The 27,965-nt window shown below is 48.7% G+C and overlaps 1 protein-coding gene across 1 annotated transcript in view; it reads right to left on the bottom strand.

Annotated features, from left to right (window-relative positions):
* LOC120403911 (complement receptor type 1-like) overlaps positions 1 to 27,965 on the bottom strand; it is a 626,098-nt gene that overhangs the window by 403,401 nt on the left and 194,732 nt on the right. Inside the window, exons 4-10 of the mRNA XM_039535862.1 lie at positions 18,991 to 19,179; positions 16,789 to 16,888; positions 14,518 to 14,600; positions 13,401 to 13,595; positions 12,474 to 12,668; positions 8,214 to 8,402; positions 5,970 to 6,158 (exon numbers count right to left, since the gene is read on the bottom strand). Of these exons, the coding sequence (XP_039391796.1) occupies positions 5,970 to 6,158; positions 8,214 to 8,402; positions 12,474 to 12,668; positions 13,401 to 13,595; positions 14,518 to 14,600; positions 16,789 to 16,888; positions 18,991 to 19,179 (1,140 nt within the window). The remainder of the gene's footprint in view (positions 1 to 5,969; positions 6,159 to 8,213; positions 8,403 to 12,473; positions 12,669 to 13,400; positions 13,596 to 14,517; positions 14,601 to 16,788; positions 16,889 to 18,990; positions 19,180 to 27,965) is intronic.

Below are 27,965 nucleotides of genomic sequence, written 5' to 3'. Positions count from 1 at the left end.
CAGGGCTTCAAGAGGAGCAGGGCTGAAGCCCCTAGCCCCAGCAGGTGCCTCCTGCTCCAGCTCTTGAACTTCTGAAGGTTGTTGTATTTGGCTCGAAGGGTCAGTAAGTTTGGCCACCCCTGGACTATGACAATGGCAGACCAGCAGTCCAGTTAGTTCACCCTCCTACTTAACTGTGGACATTCTTATTGTCCATCTTACGTGTTTAATTCTATCACTTTGTCAACTTCAATGGCAGAGACTCCTCCTACCTGGTACTGGGAGTTATTTGTGATGCTGCCTCTGATGCCAGGCACTTATTACCATAAAGAGCACACTATCAGACATTCACCATGTCCACATGGCAAACAGAAGAGACCTGCTGCATTCCAGGAGCCACAGAGAAAACTACAACTAGGACTAATGATTATATTGAAAAAGATTTCTGACATTGATGTGGACAAGATTTTTGTACATAAAAATATATGGCCTATTATATACATCAAGTATTTTCCTAAGCAGGCATGCGAGATCACTTGAGTCTAAGGCCTGGTCTACACTAGGAGTTTGTGTCGAATTTAGCAGCGTTAATTCGATTTAACCGTGCAACCGTCCACACCAGGAAGCTAATTAGTTTGACCTAGAGGGCTCTTTAGTTCGAATTTGGTACTCCACCCCGACGAGGGGAGTAGCGCTAAATTCGACATGGCTATGTCGAGTTAGCCTATGTGTGGACGGAAATCGACCTTAGTAGCTCCGGGAGCTATCCCACAGTGCACCACTTTGTTGACGCTCTGGACAGCAGTCCGAGCTCAGATGTTCTGACCAGCCATACAAGAAAAGCCCCGGGAAAATTTGAATTCCTTTTCCTGTCTGGCCAGTTTGAATCTCAATTCCTGGTTGGACATCGGGGCGAGCTCAGCAGCACCGGCAATGATGCAGAGCTCTCCAGCAGAGGGGTCCATGCAATCTCAGAGTAGAAAGAGGGCCCCAGCATGGACTGACCGGGAAGTCTTGGATCTGATCGCTGTGTGGGGCGATCAGTCTGTGCTTTCGGAGCTGCGCTCCAAAAAACGGAATGCAAAGACCTACGAGAAGGTCTCCAAAGCCATGGCACTCAGAGGATACAGCCGGGATGCAACGCAGTGCCGCGTGAAAATCAAGGACCTGAGACAAGGCTACCAAAAAATCAAAGTGGCAAACGGACGCTCCGGAGCCCAGCCCCAGACATGCCGCTTCTACGAGGCACTGCATGCCATTCTCGGTGGGTCTGCCACCACTGCCCCACCAGTGACCGTGGACTCTGAGGATGGGAGAGTGTCGACGGGCCGTTTCTCGGCGAGGTTTGCAGATGGGGAAGATGAGGACGGGTGTGTGGAGGACGAGGCAGGCGACAGCGCCATAATACTGATTTCCCCGACAGCCAGGATCTCTTCATCACCCTCACGGAGATCCCCTACCAACCCTCCCCGGCCGTTAACCCGGACTCTGAATCAGGGGAAGGATCAGTCGGTAAGTGCTATAAACATGTAAAACATTTATTTTTTAAAAAACAGGAATAAAAACTATATGAAAAGAAGGTCAATGCATATGGGGATAGAACAGAAATCCTCTTGGGAGAGTTCCACGAAGCTCTCGTAGAGGTACTCGAAAAGCCTCCGCAGGAGATTCCTGGGGAGAGCTGACTTATTGGGTGCTCCGTGGAAGCACACTCTTCCGCACCAGGCTATCCTCAGGTACTGTGGGAGCATTGCCTCCACGAGCATGGCAGCATAGGGCCCTGGTTTGTGCAGGGTTTCACGCAGCATGCGCTCTCTGTCTCTCTTAGTGACCCGCCTCAGGGTGATCTCACTCGGCGACTGCTGCATCTAATTAGGGGAATTAGTGTAATGTTACTATTGGGAATGCTTCACTTTTCCTTTGCATAACAATAAGCGTCGTTTAACAGCCACGTGGTGGAGGCTGCAGAGGGGAAGCATACAGGGATCTTTCCCGGGGACAGCTGCGAGGGGGTGGAACAGGGTCAGAGTTTATGCTTTCCGGATTGCCTGCAGCAGGAGGGCACTGCTATACATTAACTTTTAAGCAGCCTAAAGTTTACGGCTTACCATGCCTGGCTGCTCCACGGATTCTGCTGTCCTGCCTCGCTTGTCTGATCTCCAGTGCAAGACCCCAGGCAATGAAAGCGAAGGCCGAAAATTCGAACTTGTCCTGAGAGCGCATGGGATAGGTGCCGTGTATGGTCTTGTTCACAGAGACAGACTAGACTGTGTTCAGTGTTCGCAAACATGTATCTTTGCAAGGAAATCACTTCCTTTTTCCCATCACACAGCTGCGGCTGTTTCCCGACCTGCCCTGGCATCCCCCTCACAGAGGCTGGCGCAGATTAGGCGGCGAAAGAAAAAGACTCGGGACGAGATGTTCACTGAACTGATGGCCTGCTCCAGAGCCGAGGCGGCCCAGCAGAGCCAGTGGAGGGAGACCCTCTCTCAGTACCAGCGCTCACACAGCGAACGGGAGGACAGGTGGCGGCAGGAAGACCAGCAGGTGACTCAAACGCTGCTTGGCCTAATGAGGGAGCAAACGGACACGCTCCGGCGCCTTGTGGATGTTCTGCAGGACCACAGGCAGGAGGAGAGAGCCCCCCTGCACTGTATCTGCAACCGCCCTCCCCCGCCACAAAGTCCTGTCCCCCCTCACCCAAAATAACAAGAAGGAGGGGCGCTAGGGGCCATGAAAACTGTCATTCCACCCCAGCAGAGCGCTCATGTACCAAACAGCTCTCATTCCCTAAAGTATGAGAATTGCTTCCCTTCCTGGCTCACCCAATCCCAAATCCCAGTTTCATCCCCCAACTGTGTAGTTGAGTATTAAAAATAGTTTGCTGTTAATTACCGTTTCCGTCATGTTTCTTTGCAGAAGACTTTGTGTGGGGGGGGGGAGGGGTTTGTTAATTGCATAGGACAGCCACCATTACCAGGGTACAGACGTAGGGGCAGGATCAACAGCAGGTCACACACAGAGTGCAGTCACTAGGCACCCGGGTCAGTCTGGGAGGTGTCTGCTGCCCCAGGTCAGTCTGGGAGGTGTCTGCTGCCCCAGGGTCCTAGCGCCTGCCATCCACAAATGGCAAGGCAGGCTGCCCTTACCATGCCCTTCCACCCTAGCCATGAGCCTCTCCGATGCCCTGAGCCCTAGCCAGAGCCCTCATCCCCCTACACCTACTCACACTTCCCACACACCCCTCACCCCTTCCTGCAAACCCACCCCTTCCTGCACACCCTCCTGTAACCGTCCTCCCCCAAGAGACCGCTGTAGGAGCAGGAGCCTGTCCTTCCTTGAGTGTAGAAGCGGTCTGTACATCACTGCACACCGTACCCACCACAGTCTGCGTCCCTGTTTGAACCCTTTAACGCGAATTCATTAGTAAAGAAAACTTTGTTAATTAACAATGTTCCATTAACTTTATTTTTAAACGTGTGTTGGAAGGGGGGAAACTTGGTGAACGGGGTATGTAACCGCAGAAAAAAGTCAACAGTAACTGAAACAGGGGCAGGTTCAGCTTCTCTGTAAAGAAACTGGACAGTCATAGGTTACCCTGCTCTCTGAGGAACCTAGCTTTCAAAGCCTCCCGGATGCACAGCGCTTCCCGCTGGGCTCTTCTAATCACACGGGTGTCTGGCTGAGCGTAATCAGCAGCCAGGCGATTTGCCTCAACCTCCCATCCCACCATAAAGGTCTCCCCCTTGCTCTCACAAAGACTGTGGAGCACACAGCAAGCTGCAATAACAATGGGGATATTGGTTTCGCTGAGATCTGAGCGAGTCAGTAAGCTCCTCCATCTCCCCTTGAGACGTCCGAAAGCACACTCCACCACCATTCTGCACTTGCTCAGCCGATAGTTGAAGAGTTCTTTGTCACTGTCTAGGGCGCCTGTATAGGGCTTCATGAGCCAGGGCATTAGCGGGTAGGCTGGGTCCCCGAGGATCACTGTAGGCATCTCTACATCCCCAAAAGTTATTTTGTGGTCTGGGAAGAAACTACCTTCCTGCAGGCATCTAAACAGACAAGAGTTCCTGAAAACACGCGCGTCATGAACCTTGCCCGGCCACCCAACGTAGATGTTGGTAAAACGTCCCCTATGGTCCACCAGTGCTTGCAGCACCATTGAAAAGTAGCCCTTTCTGTTAATATACTGGCTGGCCTGGTGGGCTGGTCCCAGGATGGGGATGTGAGTCCCATCTATAGCCCCACCGCAGTTTGGGAATCCCATCGCGGCGAAGCCATCTATGACGACCTGGACGTTTCCCAGGGTCACTACCTTTGAGAGCAGTAGGACAACGATTGCGTTGGCTACTTGCATCACAGCAACCCCCACGGTAGATTTGCCCATGCCAAAGTGGTTCTCTACTGACCAGTAGCTGTCTGGCGTTGCAAGTTTCCTGAGGGCTATGGCCACTCGCTTCTGCACACACAGGGCTGCTTGCATCCGGGTGTCCTGGCGCTTCAGGGCAGGGGACAGCAAGTCACAGAGTTCAAGGAAAGTGCCCTTACGCATCCTGAAGTTTCGCAGCCACTGTGATTCATCCCAGACCTGCAGCACTATGCGGTCCCACCAGTCCGTGCTTGTTTCCCGGGCCCAGAATCGCCGTTCCACACCATGAACTTGACCCATTGCCACCATGATCTCCGCGGCATGGGATCCCGTGCTTTGTGAGAGGTCTGTGCCACTCTGACACTTCATGTCCTCACCGCGCTGCCGGAGCCTCCTCGCCCGATTTCTCAGCGGCTGACTGTGGAAGAGGTGGATGATAAGGTGCGAGGAGTTGACAACGGCCATAAGTGCAGCGATGATCGCAGTGGGCTCCATGCTCGCAGTGCTGTGGCGTCCGTGCTATCACTGACCAGAAAAGTGCGTGAACAGATTTCCCGCCGGCGCTTTCAGGGAGGAGGCGGGAGGACGGTTGAATGACGACAGTTACCCAAAACCACCTCGACACATTTTTCCCCCAGCAGGCACTGGGGGCTCTACCCAGCATTCCAATGGGAAGCGGGGACTGCGGGAACTGTGGGATAGCTGCCCAGAATGCACCGCTTCCAATGTCGACGCTTGCCCCGTTAGTGTGGACTCACAAAGTCGTATTAGTGTCCTTAGTGTGGATACACAAATTCGACTTCATAAGGTCGAATCCACAAATTCGACCTAAGTTAAATCGAACTACTTTTGTAGTGTAGACATACCCTAAGACTGCACAAGAAATTCACGTCAGTGTTACGATACAGCCTGAGTTTGTCAAACAGAATATAACACAGACATGCAGGGAGCTGCGGTTAAGGGTGATCACTGAGTTGGCTCCTTCCTCTCACCCCGTATTAATGAGGGTTTTGCATGGAATGCAACAGATACACACTCAATATAGGAAGCTTTGCCAAAACTTGCAGTATTCTTCACAATGAGGCCATCCTTCATTGACGTTTTGTTTTATATTTTGGTATTTGAACAACTTTGCCATACATAGTTATTAAATATTGCCTTTATTTTTAATACAGTGATTCAGTTTGGTTGAACTGTATGCTGAATGAGTGGTCGCTGAGGCTAGAGATTTTAAACGTGTGAATTTTAACAATGACAAAAATAATACTATCATTCTCTTTAACATATAGTTTCCCGGGAAACTGTGCTCAACATCTTTAAATGGATATTTACCACAGTATGATATTAACTTTACTGCTTTATTTGTGATTTCCTATTGCTGCTGGGAAGCACAACGAACACAAGGAAAAGCTTAACTACTGCAAGCGCTGTCTTACATTCAATAGTACTCACTTTGCTTTCTCTCTCCATTTAAAGCTGAATTCAAATTTAAAATCAAAACCTGACAAAAAGGTTTTCAAACTAACACTGACAAGCCGGTACTGAAATGTGAACCAGCTGCTTAACACAAAACACAGAAGGCCACTCGCTCAGCGGAGAGAGAAAAGACACTCACCTCTACAGAACTCAGGGGCTTCTGACCATGTTAAATTCTCAAGACAAGTAATGACAGGTTTCACTTCGGTGCTCTCATATCCTGGGCGACAGACATAACTCACAGTGCTCCCAGGAGGACAGTAATTCTTCTGCCCATCTTCCTTGCTTAAGGTAGCAGATTTTAACCTTGGTGGGGCACCACAGCTACCTAGCCAAAAAAAAAGGGGGGGGGGGAAGACACCGGATCTAAAAGATTTAGCTACAAAGATAGGCACAAAAATTGTACTTCTAGCTTTCTATTTATCTCACACACACACACTCACTCAAAAAACAGAAACACAGCTCTCTAACATAAGTGAAGGGTACCAAACAGGTACCCTGCCCCAAAAGCTTATGATTTAGAGGTAGGGTGATCAGATGTCCCATTTTGAAAGGGACAGTCCTGTTTTTTGGGAGTTTTTCTTATATAGGCGCCTATTACCATTTTTTCACAGTTGTTGTCTGATAAACCTATTTAGAGGCAGCAGCAGCTATAACAGTACAGCCACAGAGCTGCATATGAGCACTAGAGCAGGACACTTTACAAAATATGCAGGGGAAGGGAGATTTTTTTAAAATTATTTTTAACGAAGAGAGGCAAGCAACTTGGACAAAGCTAACTGGGTGCTGCTCCAAGCAGCGGGTGATATGAACTAAGGAGTAAAAAAGAAAATGAAGGAGCTAAGAGAGAGAAAGGCATTGGTAGATTAAAGCATGTAGAAAGAGATTTCCCCCCTGCTCCTCATCTCCAATTCAAACTGAACATTCTGTTTACAACCAGGGCACGGTTATCTTCAACTCTAACCTTGTGATCCTCTCCAGTGTGTGTCCATCCTCTCCACTTTACTGAAGTCTCACACAATTCCCAGGGCCTCTACCCCACCCCATTCTCCTTGACTGCTTAGTGCCTTGGACCTAGGGACGGCTCTATGTATTTTGCCACCCCAAGGCCTTCGGCGGCATGCCTGCAGGAGGTCCGCCGGTCCCGTGGCTTCGGCGTACCTGCCGCCGAATTACTGCCAAAGCCGTGGGACTGTCGGACCTCCCGCAGGCATGACGCTGAAGGATGCCTGACTCTTCCGCCCTCACGGCGACTGCTGGCTGGAGCCATGTGGGACACAATCAGCTCCGCACGACTCTCTCCCACAGGCCTTTGGGTGCTGGTGCCTGGAGCCGCCCCTGCTTGGACAGCATCAACCATTTCTACTTCTTTCAGTCCCATCATCTACTGGCTATTGTCACTCCAGCCTCTCACGGTTTTTCTCCTGACTCTTCCATCTCCTACTTTCAGGTCTATTTTGGTGGATCCTCCAACTCCCCCCACTCCCACCCCACCAGTGAGAATCTGCCAGGATTCTCTCCTTGGCCCACCCTCTTTTCCTTGTGCATCCTGTTTTTGGGATCCTATCCGCTCTCACAGCTTTGGATGCAATCATTATATTGACAACTCACAAAACTCCTGTTTGGATTCCCTGCCAGTAGCTTAAACTCCACATGGCAAACACAGAGCTTGTGTTCCCTCGCAAATCTTTCCTTCCCCACGACCTCAGTCGCCACTGATTGAACAAAATCCTCCTCCTCTCAGCCGCTCATGCCTGGCTGGGGATTGGGGCATGGGCTTACCTCGGGCGGCTCCCTGTCAGCAGTGCAGCAGGGATGCTAAGGCAGGCTTCCTGACTGTCCTAGCACCGCGAACCATTCTGAGCCTCGGAAGCAGGTCCAGCTCCTAGGCGGAGGTGCACAAGCAGCTCCGCATGACTCTCTCCCACAGGCACCATGCCCCCAGTTCCCATTGGCCAGGAGGCTTATGCAATTGTGTAATATAAGTGGTAATGTGCAGGTAAATCATTTCTGAAACAGCTTTATTCCACATTTGCCAGATGATGGAGCAAAACTGTCTGAGCATCCCAAGGATGGAGGCATCCCCACTTATTTCTGGGCAGTCAAAACTCAAATATAAAATTACTTCCCATTCCTGTCGCTCTAAACCGCACATTCCTGAATCAAGCACAAGTCGTCTCACTGATGGATGTTCACAGATTGCTTTGCAACAAGATTCTTGAATAAGCAAGTTAATTGTATATTGTGTCTGATCCAGAAAGGAACTTGAAACTAGTTATTAAAGCTAATTTTGAGTAGGGCTATTCAGTAGGGGAAAGTCTGACATTTCCATCAGCGAAGGGTGGCCAGTGGAAATTTGTTTCAGAAAAAATAAAATACTTACCATTACAAAACTCTCCAAAGTTTGACCACTCTGCGTTTGAAAGGCAAACGACAGTGTCTGACTTTCCAGGGATTTTAACAAAGCCATTAAGGCACCTGTAGGTCACTTCTGTGCCGATAGGGCAGCCCTCTGTGCAACTCGTATCATGGGGGCTGGCACGACTGAGGCTTGGCGGGGCCCCACACTGACCTATCCAAAAAACAGAAGAACATACTCTAATTTTAACAAGAGAGAGATTTATTGTAAATAATTTCACACAGCTGCCTTCACTGAAAAGGATCCTGACATGCCTTAGATGTTACAGGGACCTGCCACAGGCAGGTGAGCCCCGTTGTGGGGGTTCCTCAGGTTTTCCAGTAGCCTATGAGAACACACAAGCTTCCCACAGCCAGGGGTTTAAACTAAAGGCGTCTTCACTGCTGTGCTAGGTCAAGTTATCTAAACAGGAATTAGCCTAGCGAGAGCAGCCACCGCTGCAAAAGAATGGTGGAGGTGCAGAGAGTGATTGGATTCAGGGCCGGCTACAGACCCCAGCGTGCCAAGCGCGTGCGTGGGGCGGCATTTTGCCGGCAGGGTGGCAAGCGGCTCCGGCAGACCTTCCGCAGTCATGCCTGTGGGAGGTCCGCCGGAGCCACGGGACCAGCGCACCCTTCGCAGGCACGTCTGCCAGAGGTCCCCGGGAACTGCGGGACCGGCGACCGGCAGCGCGCCCCCTGCGGCATGCCCTGTGCTTGGAGCAGCGGAATTCCTAGAGCCGCCCCTGGTTGGATTAGCAGCACAGAGCAGCTGAGTCCCCACTGCATGATGAGCTCCAGCCTAAGCAACTCTCTAGCTCCCACCCACACTCCAAGTGAGCCAGCTAGGGGGACAGGTCAAGCTGGAGAGATTCGTCCCTTAAACAAAAGCTTTTGACCACCATGAATCCTGTGCTCAGAGCTAGAATGGATATTTCTCCCCCCTTACAATCACCAGTTTTATTTGGGGATTTTTCAGGATTGTTTTCAGCATAGATACTGTATAAAACATCTGACTGTTCTGAAAATCATATAAACAGCCAGGCCACTCACAGAAAGACATCAGATGCCACAAGATGACTAGAGTGACTTTTACAGTGTTAGTATCTGACAAAACAGGCTAAAAGAAAAGAGGCCCAGTCCCAGATTTTCTCCTTCACTCTCCCACAAATATGTCAAAGCTATGCCTCCTCACACAGAAGTCAAAGTACCACTGAACAACATCACTAAGACAAACAAGAAAAACATGAAACTAATTTTAATCATTTCATTTTCCTTAATATTTCTGAGACTGCACAGTGCGAGAGATCCACATGTATTAGGTGTCCCTAATACACCCTTGTAGCCACACCATCAATTAACTCTTTGAACCATAAACAATCTAGTCCCACGCACAACCGTGAGAATTATAATACATTTTCAGAGATGGATAATATTTGGCCCAGTAAACATGCCTGGAGTGCCATTCACAGTAGAAGCAGCAAAGAATCCTGTGGCACCTTATAGACTAACAGACGTTTTACAGAACCAGACTAACACGGCTACCCCTCTGATAATTCACAGTAGAAGATCCCCTGACACGTTGCTAGCTCACTAGAATCAAATGCAAACAAGCTCCGGTCTCTCCCAATCCCAAAAGTCCTCCTCTGATCCCACCTATCCCTTCAACTATTGCCCCATATCCCTTCCTCCCTTCCCTTCTAACATCATTGAACATGATGTTGCGAAGGCCAAAAGTATAACTGAGTTGAAAAGAGAATAAATTAAGTTCATGGAGGGCAGGTCCATCAACGGCTATTAACCATTATGGTCAGGGGCACAAGCACATGCTCTGGGTGTCCTTTAACCTCGGACTACCAGACTTTGGCACTGGACGACAGGAGATGGATCACTCTATAAGCACCCTGTTCTGTTCATTCCCTGTGAAGTATCTGGCATCGACTACTGGGGTAGATGGACCATTGATCAGACCTACTGTGGCCATTCTTACGTTCACTGCCTTGTGTTTCTGCCTTCTAACAGCATCCTTGATCCTCTCCAGTTCTAGAACTGCTCCTTCCCAGGCAAGTCTCATCTTCCTCCTCCTTGTGTCTGAGCTCACTGATCAAATTCTCTTTCTTAATCCTGTCTGATCTGGGCTTCCATTAGCCTGCACTCCCCTGATGATCCTGTCCTCTCTTGGGACCATCTCATCAGCTCACAACACTTCAGCTACTAGCTCCGCGCTGATTCCTTACAACACATCCAGGTGCTGGGGCATCATCCCTGAAGCGAGCAACTTAGTCTCCCCACTTCACAGCGAGGCGGTGACAGGGTTAATTACACTAAAACTGGGCTGAGAGGCCGCCTCACCAGTAGAGGACCCAGCAGAGCCGGGGTAAAGCCAGGGGCTGGGTGAGCAAAGGGCTCCACGCACCGTTATCTGGGCTCCCAGCCAGACCCGGCCCCACCCAGCCACGCTGCAGACGGTGAGTTGGTTCCCAGGCCGGGGACGGGCTCTGTGTAGCTCCGGGCTTGTCTCTCCCGGGCAGAAGCGGGGCCAACACAAGACACCACCCGGCGGGCCTGGGGCAGCGGAAACACCCGCCCCGACAGGCCGTGGGGCCGAGCCCGCTGCCCGCATGCTCACGCCTGTCCCCTGTCCCGGGTTGCCTCGCGGCCTCTCGCTCCCCAGGGGCCCGACTGGCTGGGCCGAGCCCCTGCGCCGGGAGCCGGTGGGGCGGTGCCGCTCGGGCGGGGCTCGCTGCCCCCGCTCCGCGCAGCCATTCTTCTTCAGTGATGATCTTGTGCCAGTATTCAAAAAGGGCAAGCAGAAGGACCTCGGAAATTCTACACTAGTTACCATGATCTCACTCACAGGCATAATCATTTAAAGGTATTGTGGGATTCATCAATTCCAAGGGCAACTCTTTTCTGATCCCTTGTGCAGTGTAGGCCAAATTTTTCACAATTCATAAGGAATTTAACAGAAATATAAAAGTATCAAAGAGTCCTGTGGCACCTTATAGACTAACAGACATTATGGAGCATGAGCTTTCATGGGCGAATAGAGATTATTTGGTGAGGAATGAGAAACTAATCGAACCCCACCATCCCAGTGTTCAGGGTTCAATTGTGTTTAGGTCATTAGTTGGACTGGAATCTATACACCAGACAGCAAGCTCAAGAGGAATGCTCTGTAGAGATAGAGAAGGCTGAGGGTTTTTTTGTTTCTTTGAAATGTGGCTTCTACAGAAGGCACCAGCAACACAATGGATCCTCCTACATTTTCATCATATCTCCCCCTTCCCAAAAATATCTATATAATTGACATAATCTAAATCAAGTGACCATAAAATGCACATGAAAATTCTGTAACCGGGGCCAGATCTGCAGAAGCAAAAAAGGGATCTTTCCCTTTAAGAAGACGTTACCCATACAGTTGGGTGCTGTACTGTATGTAGACTATCGGGCCCCTCCCCCAACCCCCTCCAGTAAACTGCACGAGTTAAACATCTACATACAATGATATTCTGGAACTGAACTTCCCCGCTTTTGGGAGAGTTTAATATTAAAGCAGCGAGGTGACCAACCTAGCTAATGGCTCTGAAAGAGCCTCCACCCCAGCTGTTAGCCTGGGTAACTCAGCAAGAATAAAACCAAATTGTTGCAGCTGCTTGAATACCAAGTACATAAATGCACTGTTAACTAAATGAAATAGTGTGAGTGAACACTGCCGTCGCCCAAAGGAGACTTGTACAATGATCTTTATTTCCCCCTTCTAAGAACTTTGTGGCTGTGATATGAACTCACAGAAGCCTGAGCCTTCACTGCCAAGGAGCCCTCCCAGAGAGTTCTGAAAAATAGGGTTCCCAAAAAATCCTCCTTGTAAGGCTCTCTCTCCCCCTCCCCCCACTTTTGCACTGAGTAGTAGGGTACTGGCATAAAGTAAAACCTTAGTTTAGGAGTTTATCTCCACCTAAAATCAACTGTTTGTAACATGAGAATTAACTGCAACCTTGGAACGCTGAAGGGAGACAAAAAATACAGGAGGTATTAGAGGCAAAAATGGTTTCCAGGAATGATTTAAGAAGTGTCCGTTATTCTTCAGTTTTCCAACAGTAACTAGTTTTCGTGATACGTATTTAGGGGGACTAAGCACCAACTGAATCTCCTCAGGTTTATGGGTTTACTTAGCAATCAAAATATAGTTTTTCCTGGGAGGAGATGGTAGAATAAGAAGGGGATAAAAACAGATGCTACTAACCTTTGCATTCAGGGGCAGGCCCACTCCACTCTCCATTGACATTATCTTTCGTTGTACAATGAATCGAGGCCTCTCCAATAAGAGAGAAGCCCTGGTCACATTTGTAAGTTACCGCTGAGCCAAAGGAAAACTCTTGTTCACTCTGACCAGTATGGGATCCATGGGTGATATCAGGAGGTGGAGGACAAGGTATTGCTGAAGCAAAGAATGTCAACATGAAAATTAAAGGTTACACTGAAAGTGAACCGAAGAGAGTTTCACTAAGAAAGTTGTCTTAGATCCCCCTAGAAAGCTATTTAGCCATTTGAAGGGGACTTAACATTGCACGTAGCGTAACTGAAAGAATTTGCCAAATCTAAATACTTGGCTATGCGGTGTGTACAATGAGGTTATTCGTGCATATATATTCCATTGCTTTAGTGTGTTGGGCTTCCTTCTCTTGTGGTTGGTCCAGATAACAATTTACTCCTGCTGTCACCAATTATAATTAGTTCTATAACTTGACAGAGGTCTATCCTCCAGTACGTTAGGCCCAAGAGTCAAACCTCAATGACACGTGGAGGTGGATTATGAGACGTTAGTTCCACATAGGACTTCTTTTTTCTTTTCGAAAAGCCCAGAAGTGACATAAAACCCACAGCAGACACAAGTTATTAAAATTGCAAAGCATTCAGCCATTAGGAAACCACAGAATTAACATTACCCGTGAGATCTTAATTTTCCCTCCTTGTGTGTACATGCAGCGACAGCCACTTTTTAAGGATTATGCTTCCTACAGCAACCCGGTTTACCACAAGTTATATCTTTAGATGATTAAGGCCCAACTCAATTTCCTCATGTTCATGGGTTTGCCTAGCAATCAAAATATTGTTGTTCTTTTCTGGTGGGAGAAAGTAGAACAAGAGGAAGATAAAACCAGACAGTCACCTTTGCATTCAGGGGCAGACCCATTCCAGACTCCATTGATGTTATATTTAGTTGTACACTGAATGGAAGCCTCTCCAATAAGAGAGAAGCCCTGGTCACATTTGTAAGTTACTGATGAGTTATAGACAAAGATTTCCACGTTGCTGCCATTGTGCATCCCATTGGTAACATTAGGAGGAGGAGAACAAGTAACCACTGAAGGAAAAGAGAATGGCATCATGATTAATGCACATTTCAGTTAGAGGTGAACTGTAAAGATTAAGTACACATTTGTTCACAATTCCTCCCCAAAAGCGGAAAAAAATCAACTATTAGAGTGTGTAATTAGTACTGTGTCTTAACAAAACGTGAGGCATTATCTTCCTTAGATTTACAAGACTTTGTGCTTTCAAACTTTTCTTCACTCCCAATATCCTTTCAGCTAGAGATTCTGGCTTCATTAAACAAATCCCGGATAACAGCCTTATCAGAACACATCCTCCGCAATATAATATACAAGCAACTGGGACTAGTTGATTGACATCCTTGAAAGACAATAGTTGCGCTTCTACAATGTTCCAGAAGCAGTGTCCAAAAGGACAAAAAGGTTAAAGCAAATAAATTGGGAAAAAGTTTTAAGACTGGGTTTCACTATGTAATAGCCTCAGATTCAAAGTGTGGAGTCCAGGGTTGGTTGGTTAGCTTTGAGGAGAAGGGAGGAGAATAGTTAACATGGAGGAATTACACTAAATAAAAGTAAATTGGATGAAAGACTTCAAAAGCAGCAGAGATAATTTGGTGAGGAATGAGAAACTAATCAAACCCCACCATCCTCATGTTCAGAGTTTAACTGTGTTTAGGTCTTTAGTTGGATTGCAATCTATACACCAGACAGCAAGCTCAAGGGGAATGCTCTGTCGGGATAGAGAGGGCTGTGGGGTTTTCTTTGTTTGTTTGAAGTGTGGCTTCCACAGAAGGCACCAGCAACACCATGGATCCTCCTACACTTTCATCATGTCTCCCCACTCCCAAAAATATCTGTATGATCGAATATAAAACACACATGAAAAGGCACTAACAGTTGCTCTGTAACAGCTCCAATAATGAGTTCCTCTGAAAGCCATAAAAATAGCCTGACCTTGACAAGTTGGAAGTTGACTCCATTCAACTTGATCTCCCTTCAGCAAACATTGGATGAAAGTCCGTCCATGTAATCTGAACCTAAAGAAAAGAGAAAAAGTTTCTTACCTAACTCTCTAATTACTCCTGTAATAGTCCAGAACTTTGGAAAAGGGGTTCTTTCTGCCAGTAGGTGAACCTGTAGGGTCATTGCTGCTTTAAGTACCAACATGATCCCTAGTAGCAAGGAATGCCGAGTTGTCAAAGCCAATGTAGAACAAGCAAATAGGTGGGTATAAGATTGCAGAGGCCATGTTAGCAGCTGAAATCCTTCCCCTTCAAGTCTATACTAGCTAGATGCTTGGGAATTTCTGCGCAATATCTTTGGTAAACTTTAGCAAAGGGAAACAATTAAGTCTCTCTTCTCCACGTTTTTTAATGCTTCTTATTTCTTACATCTCCAAAAGGTGGAAGAAGTCCGTAGATAAGTTCCAAAATTTGAAAAGCACTAAGGAAATTTGTAATTTTCCAGACTCAATCTTCTCAAAATGTTCGCATATTGAAGAGGTTTGGATTTGAAGAATAGGAGGCTGCGTCAGACGTCCCTAGCTCCAATCTGCAGAACAGCGTTCAGGAGCTGTGCTGTTGGCATTCTACACCTTGGATTACTGTCCCAGATAAATGAGGAGCAAAGTACTAAAAGGGGTATCTCTTTCTCTAAGATCAGCCTGCTTAGTGCCATCATTCTTCTTCCTATTTTAATTCTTCTCTTCTACCAAAGAGTTGGCAACTGCCCACACCCAACACCCACTTAGCTAGTTATAACTCTAGCTAATTCTTGCACAGGAAGTACTGCATACCAGCAATGCAGTCACTTAGCCTTCACTACTTCCTTTATCACTACAGGCTAAAGGTTGTGGCCTTATTTATTTGGCAAGGAGGTTTAGAGAAACAGATGAGAGGTGCATCTACTAAAGCTGGTCTCTTCAGGTTCTTTCACCTGTCTGCTGAAACGACAGGGACCAACGAGGATAGACATGAACATCATTTGTGGCCAGGTGGCTACTGCTTTTCTTCTAACTTAAAACGTTACACCCAAAGGCTACTTGTGCTCACAGCCACAACAGAGAGAGAAGACCTCTGCCGAAGGGCTGTCCCACTGCTGCCACTATTTCAAAACCTGAATGTCTCAATGTCCAAACCTCATCAGCCCATTTAAACCCAAAGCTTTTGTGGCGGACAGAATTCCAAGGTGTGCAACTCCTGTACACTTCTGCATAGGAAAATGTGAAGTATCACAACAATAGCTTGGACATTCTTGTGGATGCAACTCAGGCACACTATTGCCTAGAGGAAAAACCACTGGACTGGGACTCAGGAAACTTGGATTCTATTTTCATTTCTGCCTCTGGCCTGTGGGTGACCTTGGGAAGTCACTTCCCCTCTGCGCTTCAGATTCCCCATCTGTAAAATGGGGTAAACAATACTGCCCTCCTTTGTAAAGTGATTTGATATCTGATAACAGCTAGTTGTTATTACATCACCTGAGAAGTAGGCTGATGGCTCAGCTACAGGAAAAGATATTCTCCGTGTCTCCCAATCCCTGTGGGGTTTGAAGACATAGAATCATAGGACTGGAAGGAAGCTCGAGAGGTTTTCTAGTCCAGTCCCCTGCACTCAGGCAGGACTAAGTATTACCTAGACCCTCTCTGACAGGCATTTGTCTAACCTGCTCTTAAAAATCTCTACAACTTCCCTAGGCAATTTATTCCATAACCAGCCCCTCCCAATCATCCTGATCCCAGCACAGGGAATCTAACCCTTGTTGCCTGCACATACCACCGAAATGGGTGATACAGTGAAAAACAAAATGATATATTCATTAAAATGAAGACATCCATGCTCATGCCATTTGCTTCTCTGTTCAGTTACTCTAATGTCCAGAAAGTACCTGCTCAATCCATTGAAACTAGAACCCAATCACATATTCTGGAAGTTTTTTCCAACAGCAGCTTGAACAAATTGAAGTGCACCCCACGATACCATAGCTGCACCTGCTTCCTCCCAACTTAATCTTTCAGCTGGAGGACTGAGGGATCATGAGCCACACCTGGCCAAATTCAGCAGGAAGGTTATACTTTTTCAATAGGGCCCTGAAGCCAGGACAGCAGATCTGTAGCACCTGCTCAGGTTAGGTTTTTAAATTAGATCGGAATTTCTATTATTAATTTTTCACTGTTCACCAAACTAAGCTCTGTGAATTAATCAGCACCGGTTGCCCAACACTCACCCTTCATCACAAATGATGTTTGCTCTTGCACCATACAGGTCATTGGTTAGAACAACAGCTCTGCCATGCTCTGGTCCTTTTGGAACACCACACGATTTCGCTAGCACAGAACAAGATCAGTGTTAGCGTGTTATGCTGATGCAACAAATTAACAGACTTAGAAGAGACTATGGCTGGGGTGGCCAAACTGTGGCTCACGAGCCGCATGTGGCTCTTTTACAGTTAAAGTGCAGCTCACGGAGCCTCCCTACCAGACTTGGGGTGGAGGCTCTTGGGACCTCTGCCTTGGAGCAGGGTGGTGGGCTAGAGGCTTCTGCCCAGCAGGGAGGCGGGTCTCAGGGCTTCAGGAGGAGCAGGGCTGAAGCCCCGAGCCCCAGCAGGTGCCTCCTGCTCCAGCTCTTGAACTTCTGAAGGTTGTTGTATTTGGCTCAAAGGGTCAGTAAGTTTGGCCACCCCTGGACTATGACAATGGCAGACCAGCAGTCCAGTTAGTTCACTCTCCTACTTAACTGTGGATATTCTTATTGTCCATCTTACGTGTTTAATTCTATCACTTTGTCAACTTCAATGGCAGAGACTCCTCCTACCTGGAGTAGGAGGAGTTATTTGTGATGCTTCCTCTGGTGCCAGGCACTTATTACCAGAAAGAGCACACTATCAGAAATTCACCATGTCCACATGCCAAACAGAAGAGACATGCTGCAGTCCAGCAGCCACAGAGAAAACTACAACTAGGACTAATGATTATATTGAAAAAGATTTCTGACATTGATGTGGAAAAGATTTTTGCACATAAAAATGTATGGTCTATTATATACACATCAAGTATTTTCCTAATCAGGCATGCGAGACCACTTGAGTCTAAGACTGCACAAGAAATTCACGTCAGTGTTACGATACAGCCTGTGTTTGTCAAACAGAATATAACACAGACATTCAAGGAGCTATGGTTAAGGGTGATCACTCAGTTGGCTCCTTCCTGTCACCCTGTATTAATGAGGGTTTTGCATGGAATGCAACAGACACACACTCAATATAAGCAGCAAAGAATCCTGTGGCACCTTATAGATTAACAGTCGTTTAGGTGTATTAGCTTTCGTGGGTGAATACCCACTTCGTCGGATGCAAGTAGTGGAAATTTCCAGGGGCAGGTTTATATATGCAAGCAAGGAGCAAGCTAGAGATAACGAGGTTAGTTCTTAAGGTGGCCATTCTGCAGCAAAAAAACTTCAGGACCAGACTTCAAAGAGAAAGTGCTGAGCTTCAGTTCATCTGGAAATTTGACACCATCAGCTCAGGATTAAACAAAGACTGTGAATGGCTTTCCAACTACAGAACCAGTTTCTCCTCCCTTGGTTTTCACACCTCAACTGCTAGAACAGGGCCTCATCCTCCCTGATTGAACTAACCTCGTTATCTCTAGCTTGCTTCTTGCTTGCATATATATACCTGCCCCTGGAAATTTCCACTACTTGCATCCGGCCAGTGGGTATTCACCCACAGCTCATGCTGCAAAACGACTATTAATCTGTAAGGTGCCACAGGACTCTTTGCTGCTTTTACAGATCCAGACTAACATGGCTACCCTCTAATACTTGACAGTCAATATAGGTAGCTTTACCAAAACTTATGTATTCTTCACAATGCAGGCCATTCTTCATTGAAGTTTTGTTATATATTTTGGTATTTGAACAACTTTGCCATACATATGGTTATTGCCTTTATTTTTAATACGGTGATTTTTAATACGGTGATTCAGTTTGGTTGAACTGTATGCTGAATGAGTGGTCTCTGAGGCTAGAGTTTTTAAACGTGTGAATTTTAACAATGACAAAAATAATACTATCATTCTCCTTCACATATAGTTTCCAGAGATACTGTGCTCAACATTTTAAAATGGATATTTACCACAGTATGATATTAACTTTACTGCTTTATTTGTGATTTCCTATTGCTGCTGAGAAGCACAACAAACACAATGAAAAGCTTAACTACTGCAAGCGCTGTCTTACGTTCAATAGCACTCACTTTGCTTTCTCTCGCCATTTAAAGCTGAATTCAAATTTAAAATCAAAACCTGACAAAAAGGTTTTCAAACTAACACTGACAAGCCGGTACTGAAATGTGAACCAGCTTCTTAACACAAAACACAGAGGACCACTCGCTCAGCGGAGAGAGAAAAGTGACAAAAAAGACACTCACCTCTACAGATCTCAGGGGCTTCTGACCATCTTAAATTCTCAAGACAAGTAATGACAGGTTTCACTTGGGTGCTCTCATATCCTGGGCGACAGACATAACTCACAGTGCTCCCAGAAGGAGAGTAATTCTTCTGCCCATCTTTCTTGCTTAAGGTAGCAGATTTTAACCTTGGTGGGGCACCACAGCCACCTAGCCAAAAAAAAAAAGGGCGGGGGGAAGACACCAGGTCTAAAAGATTTAGCTGTAAAGATAGGCACAAAAATTGTACTTCTAGCTTTCTATTTATCTCACACACTCTCTCTCTCTCTCTCAAAAAACAGAAACACAGCTCTCTAAGGCCTGGTCTACACTAGGATTTTATGTCGAATTTAGCAGCGTTAATTCGATTTAACCGTGCACCCGTCCACACCAGGAAGCCATTTAATTCGACCTAGAGGGCTCTTTAGTTCGAATTCGGTACTCCACCCCGACGAGGGGAGTAGCGCTAAATTCGACATGGCTATGTCGAGTTAGGCTAGGTGTGGATGCAAATCGAACTTAGTAGCTCCGGGAGCTATCCCACACTGCACCACTCTGTTGACGCTCTGGACAGCAGTCCGAGCTTCGATGTTCTGACCAGCCACACAGGAAAAGCCCCGGGAAAATTTGAATTCCTTTTCCTGTCTGGACAGTTTGAATCTCATTTCGTGGTTGGACATCGGGGCGAGCTCAGCAGCACCGGCAGCAATGCAGAGCTCTCCAGCAGAGGAGTTCATGTAATCTCTGAATAGAAAGTGGGACCCAGCATAGACTGACCGGGAAGTCTTGGATCTGATCGGTTTGTGGGGCGAGGAGTCTGTGCTTTCGGAGCTGCGCTCCAACAAATGGAATGCAAAGACCTACGAGAAGGTCTCCAAAGCCATGAGAGACAGAGGATACAGGCGGGATGCAACGCAGCGCTGCGTGAAAATCAAGGACCCCAGACAAGGCTACCAAAAAATCAAAGCAGCAAACGGACGCTATGGAGCCTGCCACCACTGCCCCACCAGTGACCGTGGACTCTGACGATGGGACAGTGTCGACGGACAGTTCCTCGGTGATGTTCATGGACGGGGAAGATGAGGAAGGGTTTGTGGAGGACAAGGCAGGCGACAGTGCTTACAACGCTGGTTTCCCCGACAGCCAGGGATCTCTTCATCACCCTCACGGAGATCCCCTACCAACCCTCCCCGGCCGTTAACCCGGACCCTGAATCAGGGGAAGGAGCAGTCGGTAAGTGCTTTAAACATGTAAATTTTTATTCTTAATATAACAGGAAGCTGAAGTATGTGAAAAGGAGGTCTCTACACATATGGGGATAGAATAGAAATCCTCCTGGGAGATCTCCACGAAGCTCTCCTGGAGGTAATCGAAAAGCCTCTGCAGGAGGTTCCTGGGGAGAGCTGCCTTATTGGGTGCTCTGTGGTAGCACACTTTTCCGCGCCAGGCTTTCATGAGGTACTCAGGGAGCATTGCCTCCCCGAGCACGGCTGCATAGGCCCCTGGTTTGTGCCGGCTTTCACGCAGCATGCGCTCTCTATCTCCTTCAGTGACCATCCTCAGGGTGATCTCGCTCGGCGACTCCTGCATCTAATTAGGGGAATTACTGTAATGTTACGCCTGGTCCAAAGTATGTTTAAAAAATCTCCGGACAGACGGCGTAGCAGAGACTCAGCACGCTGCTGCGTGACAAGCGTAACGGAAAGCCAAAGAATCAAATGGACGCTCATGGAGGGAGGGGGGACTGAGGACGCAAGCTATCCCACAGTTCCTGCAGTCTCCGAAAAGCATTTGCATTTTTGGCTGATCTCCCAATACCTGTACGGTCAAACACATTGTCTGCGGCGGTTCAGGGCATAGCTCGTCAATGTACCCCCCCTCCCACATCCCCAGAAGGAAAAGGAAAAAAAATCGTCTCTTGACTCTTTTAAATGTCACCCTATGTGTACTGAATGCTGCTGGTAGACGCGATGCTGCGGCACTGTACTGTAGCATCCTCTCCCCCCCCCCCCCCGCCTCATGGGTGGCTGACGGTGCAGTATGACTGATATCCGTCGTCATCATCATCAGCCTTGCGGTAGATGGTGTAGTGCAATACGACTGGTACCCGTCCTCATCATCAGCCCATAAGTAGACGGCCTGCTAACCGTCTTCATCATAGCAACAGGGGGCTGAGCTCCATCAGCCCCCGCCCTTCATGTGTAAAGAAAAGATTCTGTACTGCCTGGACTGTCATAGCAGCAGGATGCTGTTTTCCTCTCCCCCACACTGCTTAATGTCCTGTCTGGACTATCATAGCAGCTGGAGGCTGCCTTCCCCTCATTTCATTTCACTAACAAGTCACTGTTTCTTATTCCTGCATTCTTTATTACCAGCACACAAATCAGGGGACACTGCAACGGTAGTCCGGGAAGGCTGGGGGAGGAGGGAAGCAACAGGTGGGGTTGTTGCAGGAGCACCCCCTGTGAATGCCATGCAGCTCATCATTCCTGCATAATCTGACACGGAGCGGCTGTGCTCTCTGGTTCTCTGAAACACTGGATCTCTACTACACTAGCCCCATCTTCTATGCAGGAATTATTCTATTTTTAGATACCATAAAGGAGGGATTGACTCGGGGAGTCATTCCCAGTTTTGTCTTTTGCGCCCCCGGCTGATCTCGGCCAGGGGCACCTATGACAGCAGCGGAAGGTATAATGCAATACGGCTGGTAACCATCATCACCTTGCCAATTTACAATGGCATGGTAGATGGTACAATATGGCTGATAACCATCTGTGCTGTCATGGAAAAGCAAATGAATGCTGCTGTGTAGCGCTGCTGAATTGCCTCAGTCCGCGGCATCTAGTACACATACGCTGACAGTGACAAGAGGCAAAACAGGCTCCATGGTTGCCACGCTATGGCGTCTGCCAGGGCAATCCAGGGAAAACGGGCTCGAAATGATTGTCTGGCATTGCTTTCCCGGAGGAAGGAATGAGTGACTACATGTACCCAGAACCACCCGCGACAATGAAATTTGCATCATCAGGCACTGGGATCTCAACCCGGAATTCCAAGGGTCGGGGGAGACTGCGATGGGGTGGAACAGGGGCAGAGTTTATGCTTTCCGGATTGCCTGCTGCAGGAGTGCGGACGAGGTAGGTGCTGTGCATGGTGTTGTTCACAGACACAGACTAGACTGTGTTCATTGTTCGCAGAAATGTATGTTTGCAAGGAATTCACTCCCTCTTTCCCATCACACAGCTTCGACTGTCTCCAGACCTGCCACAGCATCCCCCTCACAGAGGCTGGCAAAGATTAGGCGGCGAAAGAGAAAGACACGGGACGAGATGATCGCTGAAGTTATGGGGTGCTCCCGAGCCGAGGCGGACCAGCAGAGCCAGTGGAGGGAGACCCTCTCTCAGCAGCAGCGCTCACACAGCGAACGGGAGGAGAGGTGGCGTGAGGAAGACAAGCAGGCGACTCAAACGCTGCTTGGACTAATGAGGGAGCAAACGGACACGCTCCGGCGCCTTGTGGATGTTCTGCAGGACCGCAGCCAGGAGGACAGAGCCCCCCCGCAGTGTATCTGCAACCGCCCTCCCCCACAAAGTCCCATACCCCCTCACCCAAAGTAACCAGGAGTGGCGCCAGGGGCCGTGAAAACTGTCACTGCACCCCAGCAGAGTGCTCAAGTACCCAAAAGCTCTCATACCCTAATTTTGAGAATTCCTTCCCTTCCTGACTCACCCTAGCCCCAATCCCAGTTTCATCCCCTGACTGTCTGGTTAATTATTAAAAATACTTTGCTGTTAATTACTGTTTCCGTCATGCTTTTTTACACAATGCTGCGTTTGAAGGGGTGGGTGGGGAAGGGGGTAGGGTATTGCATAGGACAGTCACCTTTAGCAGGGTACAGAGACGGGGGCAAGATCAGCAGCAGGTCACACACACAGTGCAGTCAGTAGGCACCGTGGTCGGTATGGGAGGTGGTTTGCAGGTTCTGTGTGGGTGGGGGGGTACGTGACTTTGTAGCGGGGGAGGGGGGTTACAGATCTCATGCAACGGTCCCTGTCCTGGACCACAGAGCCACGCAGCAGAGGAATCTGTATCTGTCCTCCCCCGCCACAAGGCCACATAGCCCCCGCACACAGAGTCCCAAAAAGGAGGGATGGCAGGCTCCGTTGAAACAACCAGTCCGGCACTGCAGACCGCTCTGGGAGCAGGAGCCTGTCATTCCTCGAGTTTAGAGGTGGTCTTTACATCACCGCACACCCTACCCAGCACAGTCTGCGTCCCAGTTTCAACCCTTTAATGCAAAGTCATCAATAAAGAAACCTTTGTAAAGTTACAGTGGAACATGTATTTTATTTTTAAATGTGTGTTGGAAGTGGGGTGGACGGGGTATGTAACTGCAGATGCTGGTCAACAGTAACTTGGTAAAGAAACAGGGGCAGGTTCAGCTTCTCTGTAAAGAAACTGTACAGTCACAGGTCACGCTGCGCGCTGGTACTTGAAGAGTTCCTTGTCGCTGTCCAAGGTGCCTGCATAGGGCTTCACGAGGCAGGGCATTAGCGGGTAGGCTGGGTCCCCGAGGATCACTATAGGCATCTGCACATCCCCAAGAGTTATTTTGAGGTCCGGGAAGAAACTACCTTCCTGCAGGCGTCTAAACAGAGCAGAGTTCCTGAAAACGCGCGTCATGAACTTTGCCTGGCCACCTGACGTTGATGTTGGTAAAACGTCCCCCATGGTCCACCAGTGCTCGCAGCACCATTGAAAAGTAGCCCGATTTCTCAGCAGCTGACTGTGGAAGAGGTGGATGATAAGGTGCAAGGAGTTGACAACGGCCATAAGTGCAGCGATGATCGCAGCGGGCTCCATGCTCGCAGTGCTGTGGCGTCCGCGCTGTCACTGACCAGAAAAGTGCGCTAACAGATTTCCCGCCGGCGCTTTCGGGGAGGGAGGGAGGGCGTGAGTGACGGTTCAATGATGACAGTTACCCAAAACCACCCTCGACACATTTTTTCCCCCAGCAGGCATTGGGGGGAAATCCCAGAATTCCAATGGGCAGCGGGGAGTGCGGGAACTGTGGGATAGCTTCCCACAGTGCACCGCTTCCACATTCTACGCTGGCCCCGTTACTGTGGACTCACACAGTCGAATTAGTGTTTTTAGTGTGGATACACAAATTCGACTTCGTAAGGTCGATTCCACAAATTCAAATTAAGTTGAATCGAACTTAGGATATATATACACTACAAGACTATTTCGAATCAACTTAATTCGAATTTGTGGAATCGACCTTACGAAGTCGAATTTGTGTATCCACACTAAAAACACTAATTCGACTGTGTGAGTCCACAGTAACGGGGCCAGCGTCGAATTTGGAAGCGGTGCACTGTGGGAAGCTATCCCACAGTTCCCGCAGTCCCCGCTGCCCATTGGAATGCTGGGTAGAGCCCCCAATGCCTGCTGGGGGAAAAAATGTGTCGAGGGTGGTTTTGGGTAACTGTCGTCATTGAACCGTCAATCACGCCCTCCCACCCACCCCCAAAGCGCCAGCGGGCAATCTGTTCGTGCACTTTTCTGGTCAGTTACAGCGCGGACGCCACAGCACAGCGAGCAAGGAGCCCGCTGCAGTTATGGCCGTTTTCACCTCCTCGCATCTTATCATCCACCTCTTCCACAGTCAGCTGCTGAGAAATCGGGCTACTTTTCAATGGTGCTGCGAGCACTGGTGGACCAAAGGGGACGTTTTACCAACATCAACGTCGGGTGGCCAGGCAAGGTTCATGACGCGCGTGTTTTCAGGAACTCTTGTCTGTTTAGACGCCTGCAGGAAGGTAGTTTCTTCCCGGACCACAAAATAACGGTTGGGGATGTGCAGATGCCTATAGTGATCCTCGGGGACCCAGCCTACCCGCTAATGCCCTGGCTCATGAAGCCCTATACAGGCGCCTTGGACAGTGAGAAGGAACTCTTCAAGTACCGGCAGAGCAAGTGCAGAATGGTGGTGGAGTGTGCTTTTGGACGTCTCAAGGGGAGATGGCGAAGCTTACTGTCTCGCTCGGATCTCAGTGAAACCAATATCCCCATTGTTATTGCAGCTTGCTGTGTGCTTCACAATCTCAGTGAGAGCAAGGGGGAGACCTTTATGGCGGGATGGGAGGTTGAGGCAAATCGCCTGGCTGCTGATTACGCTCAGCCTGACACCCATGCAATTAGAAGAGCCCAGCGGGAAGTGCTGTGCATCTGGGAGGCTTTCAAACCTAGGTTTCTCAGCGAGCAGCGTGACCTGTGACTGTTCAGTTTCTTTACAGAGAAGCTGAACCTGCCCCTTTTTCTTTAAGCAGTTAGTGTTGACTATCCTCTGCAGTTACATGCCCCGTTCACCCTGTTTCCCCCACTTCCAACACACGTGTAAAAATAAAATACATGTTCCATTGTTACTTAACAAAGGTTTCTTTATAATGACTTTGCATTAAAGGGTTGAAACTGGGACGCAGACTGTGCTGGGTAGGGTGTGCGGTGATGTAAAGACCGCCTCTAAACTCGAGGAATGATAGGCTCCTGCTCCTAGAGCGGTCCGCAGTGCCGGACTGGTTGTTTCAACGGAGCCTGCCATCCCTCCTTTTTGGGATTCTGTGTGCGGGGGCTATGTGGCCTTGTGGCGGAGGAGGACGGATACAGATTCATCTGCTGCGTGGCTCTGCGGTCCAGGACAAGGACCGCTGCATAAGATCTGTAACCGCCCTCCCCTGCTACAAAGTCACGTTCCCCCACCCACACAGAACCTGGAAACCACCTCCCATACCGACCAGGGTGCCTACTGACTGCACTGTGTGTGTGACCTGCTGCTGATCCTGCCCCCGTGTCTGTACCCTGGTAAAGGTGACCGTCCTATGCAATTACCAACCCCCTTCCCCACCGCCCCCTTCAAACACAGTCTTCTGTAAAAAAAACATGACGGAAACAGTAATCAACAGCAAAGTATTTTTAATAATTAACTAGACAGTTAGGGGATGAAACTGGGATTGGGGCTTGGGTGAGTCAGGAAGGGAAGGACTTCTCAAAAATTAGGGTATGAGAGCTTTTGGGTACTTGAGCACTCTGCTGGGGTGCAGTGACAGTTTTAATGCCCCCTGGCGCCCCTCCTTCTGGTTATTTTGGGTGAGGGGAGTATGGGACTTTGTGGCGGGGGAGGGCGGTTGCAGATACACTGCGGGGGGGGGGGTCTGTCCTCTTGCCTGCGGTCCTGCAGAACAGCCACAAGGCGCTGGAGCGTGTCCGTTTGCTCCCTCATTAGTCCAAGCAGCATTTGAGTCGCCTGCTTGTCTTCCTCACGCCACCTCTCCTCCCGTTCGTTGTGTGAGTGCTGGTACAGAGAGAGGGTCTGCCTCCACTGGCTCTGCTGGTCCTCCTCGGCTCGGGAGCAGCCGAGAAGTTCAGCGATCATCTCGTCCCGTGTCTTTTTCTTTCACCGCCTAATCTTTGCCAGCCTCTGTGAGGGGGATGCTGTGGCAGGTCTGGAGACAGCTGAAGCTGTGTGATGGGAAAAAGCGAGTGAATTCCTTGCAAAGATACATTTCTGTGAACAATGAACACAGTCTAGTCTGTCTCTGTGAACAAGACCATGCACAGCACTTATCTCGTGCGCACTCCTGCTGCAGGCAATCCGGAAAGCATAAACTCTGCCCCTGTTCCACCCCATCGCAGTCTCCCCCGACCCTTGGAATTCTGGGTTGAGTTCCCAGTGCCTGATGTGGCAAAAATCATTGTCGCAGGTGGTTTTGGGTAAATGTCGTCAGTCATTCCTTCCTCCAGGAAAGCAATGGCAGACAATCATTTCGAGCCCGTTTTCCCTGGATTACCCTGGCAGACGCCATAGCATGGCAACCATGGAGCCTGTTTTGCCTTTTGTCACTGTCACCGTATGTGTACTAGATGCCGCGGACAGAGGCAATTCAGCAGCGCTACACAGCAGCATTAATTTGCTTTTGCATGACAGCAGAGATGGTTATCAGCCATACTGTACCATCTACCATGCCACTGTAAATTGGCAATGTGATGACGGTTACCAGTCGTATTGCATTATACCTTCTGCTGCTGTCATAGGTGCCCCTGGCCGAGATCAGCCGGGGGCGCAAAAGACAAAACTGGGAATGACTCCCCGAGTCAATCCCTCCTTTATGGTATGTAAAAATAGAATAATTCCTGCATAGAATATGGGGCAAGTGTAGTAGAGATCCAGTGTTTCAGAGAACTAGAGAGCACAGCTGCTCCATGTCAGATTATGCAGGAATGATGAGCTGCACGCCATTCACAGGGGGTGCTCCTGCAACAACCGCACCTGTTGCTTCCCTCCTCCCGCAGCCTTCCCGGGCGACCATTGCAGTGTCCCCTGATTTGTGTGCTGGTAATAAAGAATGCAGGAATAAGAAACAGTGACTTGTTAGTGAAATGAAATGAGGGGAAGGCAGCCTCCAGCTGCTATGATTGTCCAGACAGGACATTAAGCAGTGTGGGGGAGAGGAGACCAGCATCCTGCTGCTATGACAGTCCAGGCAGTACAGAATCTTTTCTTTACACATGAAGGGCGGGGGCTGATGGAGCTCAGCCCCCTGTTGCTATGATGAAGACGGTTAGCAGGCCGTCTACTTATGGGCTGATGACGAGGACGGGTACCAGTCGTATTGTACTACACCATCTACCGCAAGGCTGATGATGACAACGGATATCAGTCATATTGCACCGTCAGCCACCCATGAGGTGGGGGGCGGGAGGATGCTACAGTACAGTGCCGCAGCATCGCGTCTACCAGCACCATTCAGTACACATAGGGTGACATTTAAAAGAGTCAAAAGACGATTTTTTTTTCCTTTTCCTTTTGGGAGTGGGGGAGAGGGGTACATTGACGAGCTATGTCCTGAACCGCCGCAGACAATGTGTTTGACCGTACAGGTATTGGGAGC

The sequence above is a fragment of the Mauremys reevesii genome, linkage group 4 (genome assembly GCF_016161935.1).
Source record: "Mauremys reevesii isolate NIE-2019 linkage group 4, ASM1616193v1, whole genome shotgun sequence".
Taxonomy (NCBI): Eukaryota; Metazoa; Chordata; order Testudines; family Geoemydidae; genus Mauremys; species Mauremys reevesii.
Note: the sequence above shows the minus strand (reverse complement) of the source record. Positions and strands in the feature narration are given on the sequence as shown.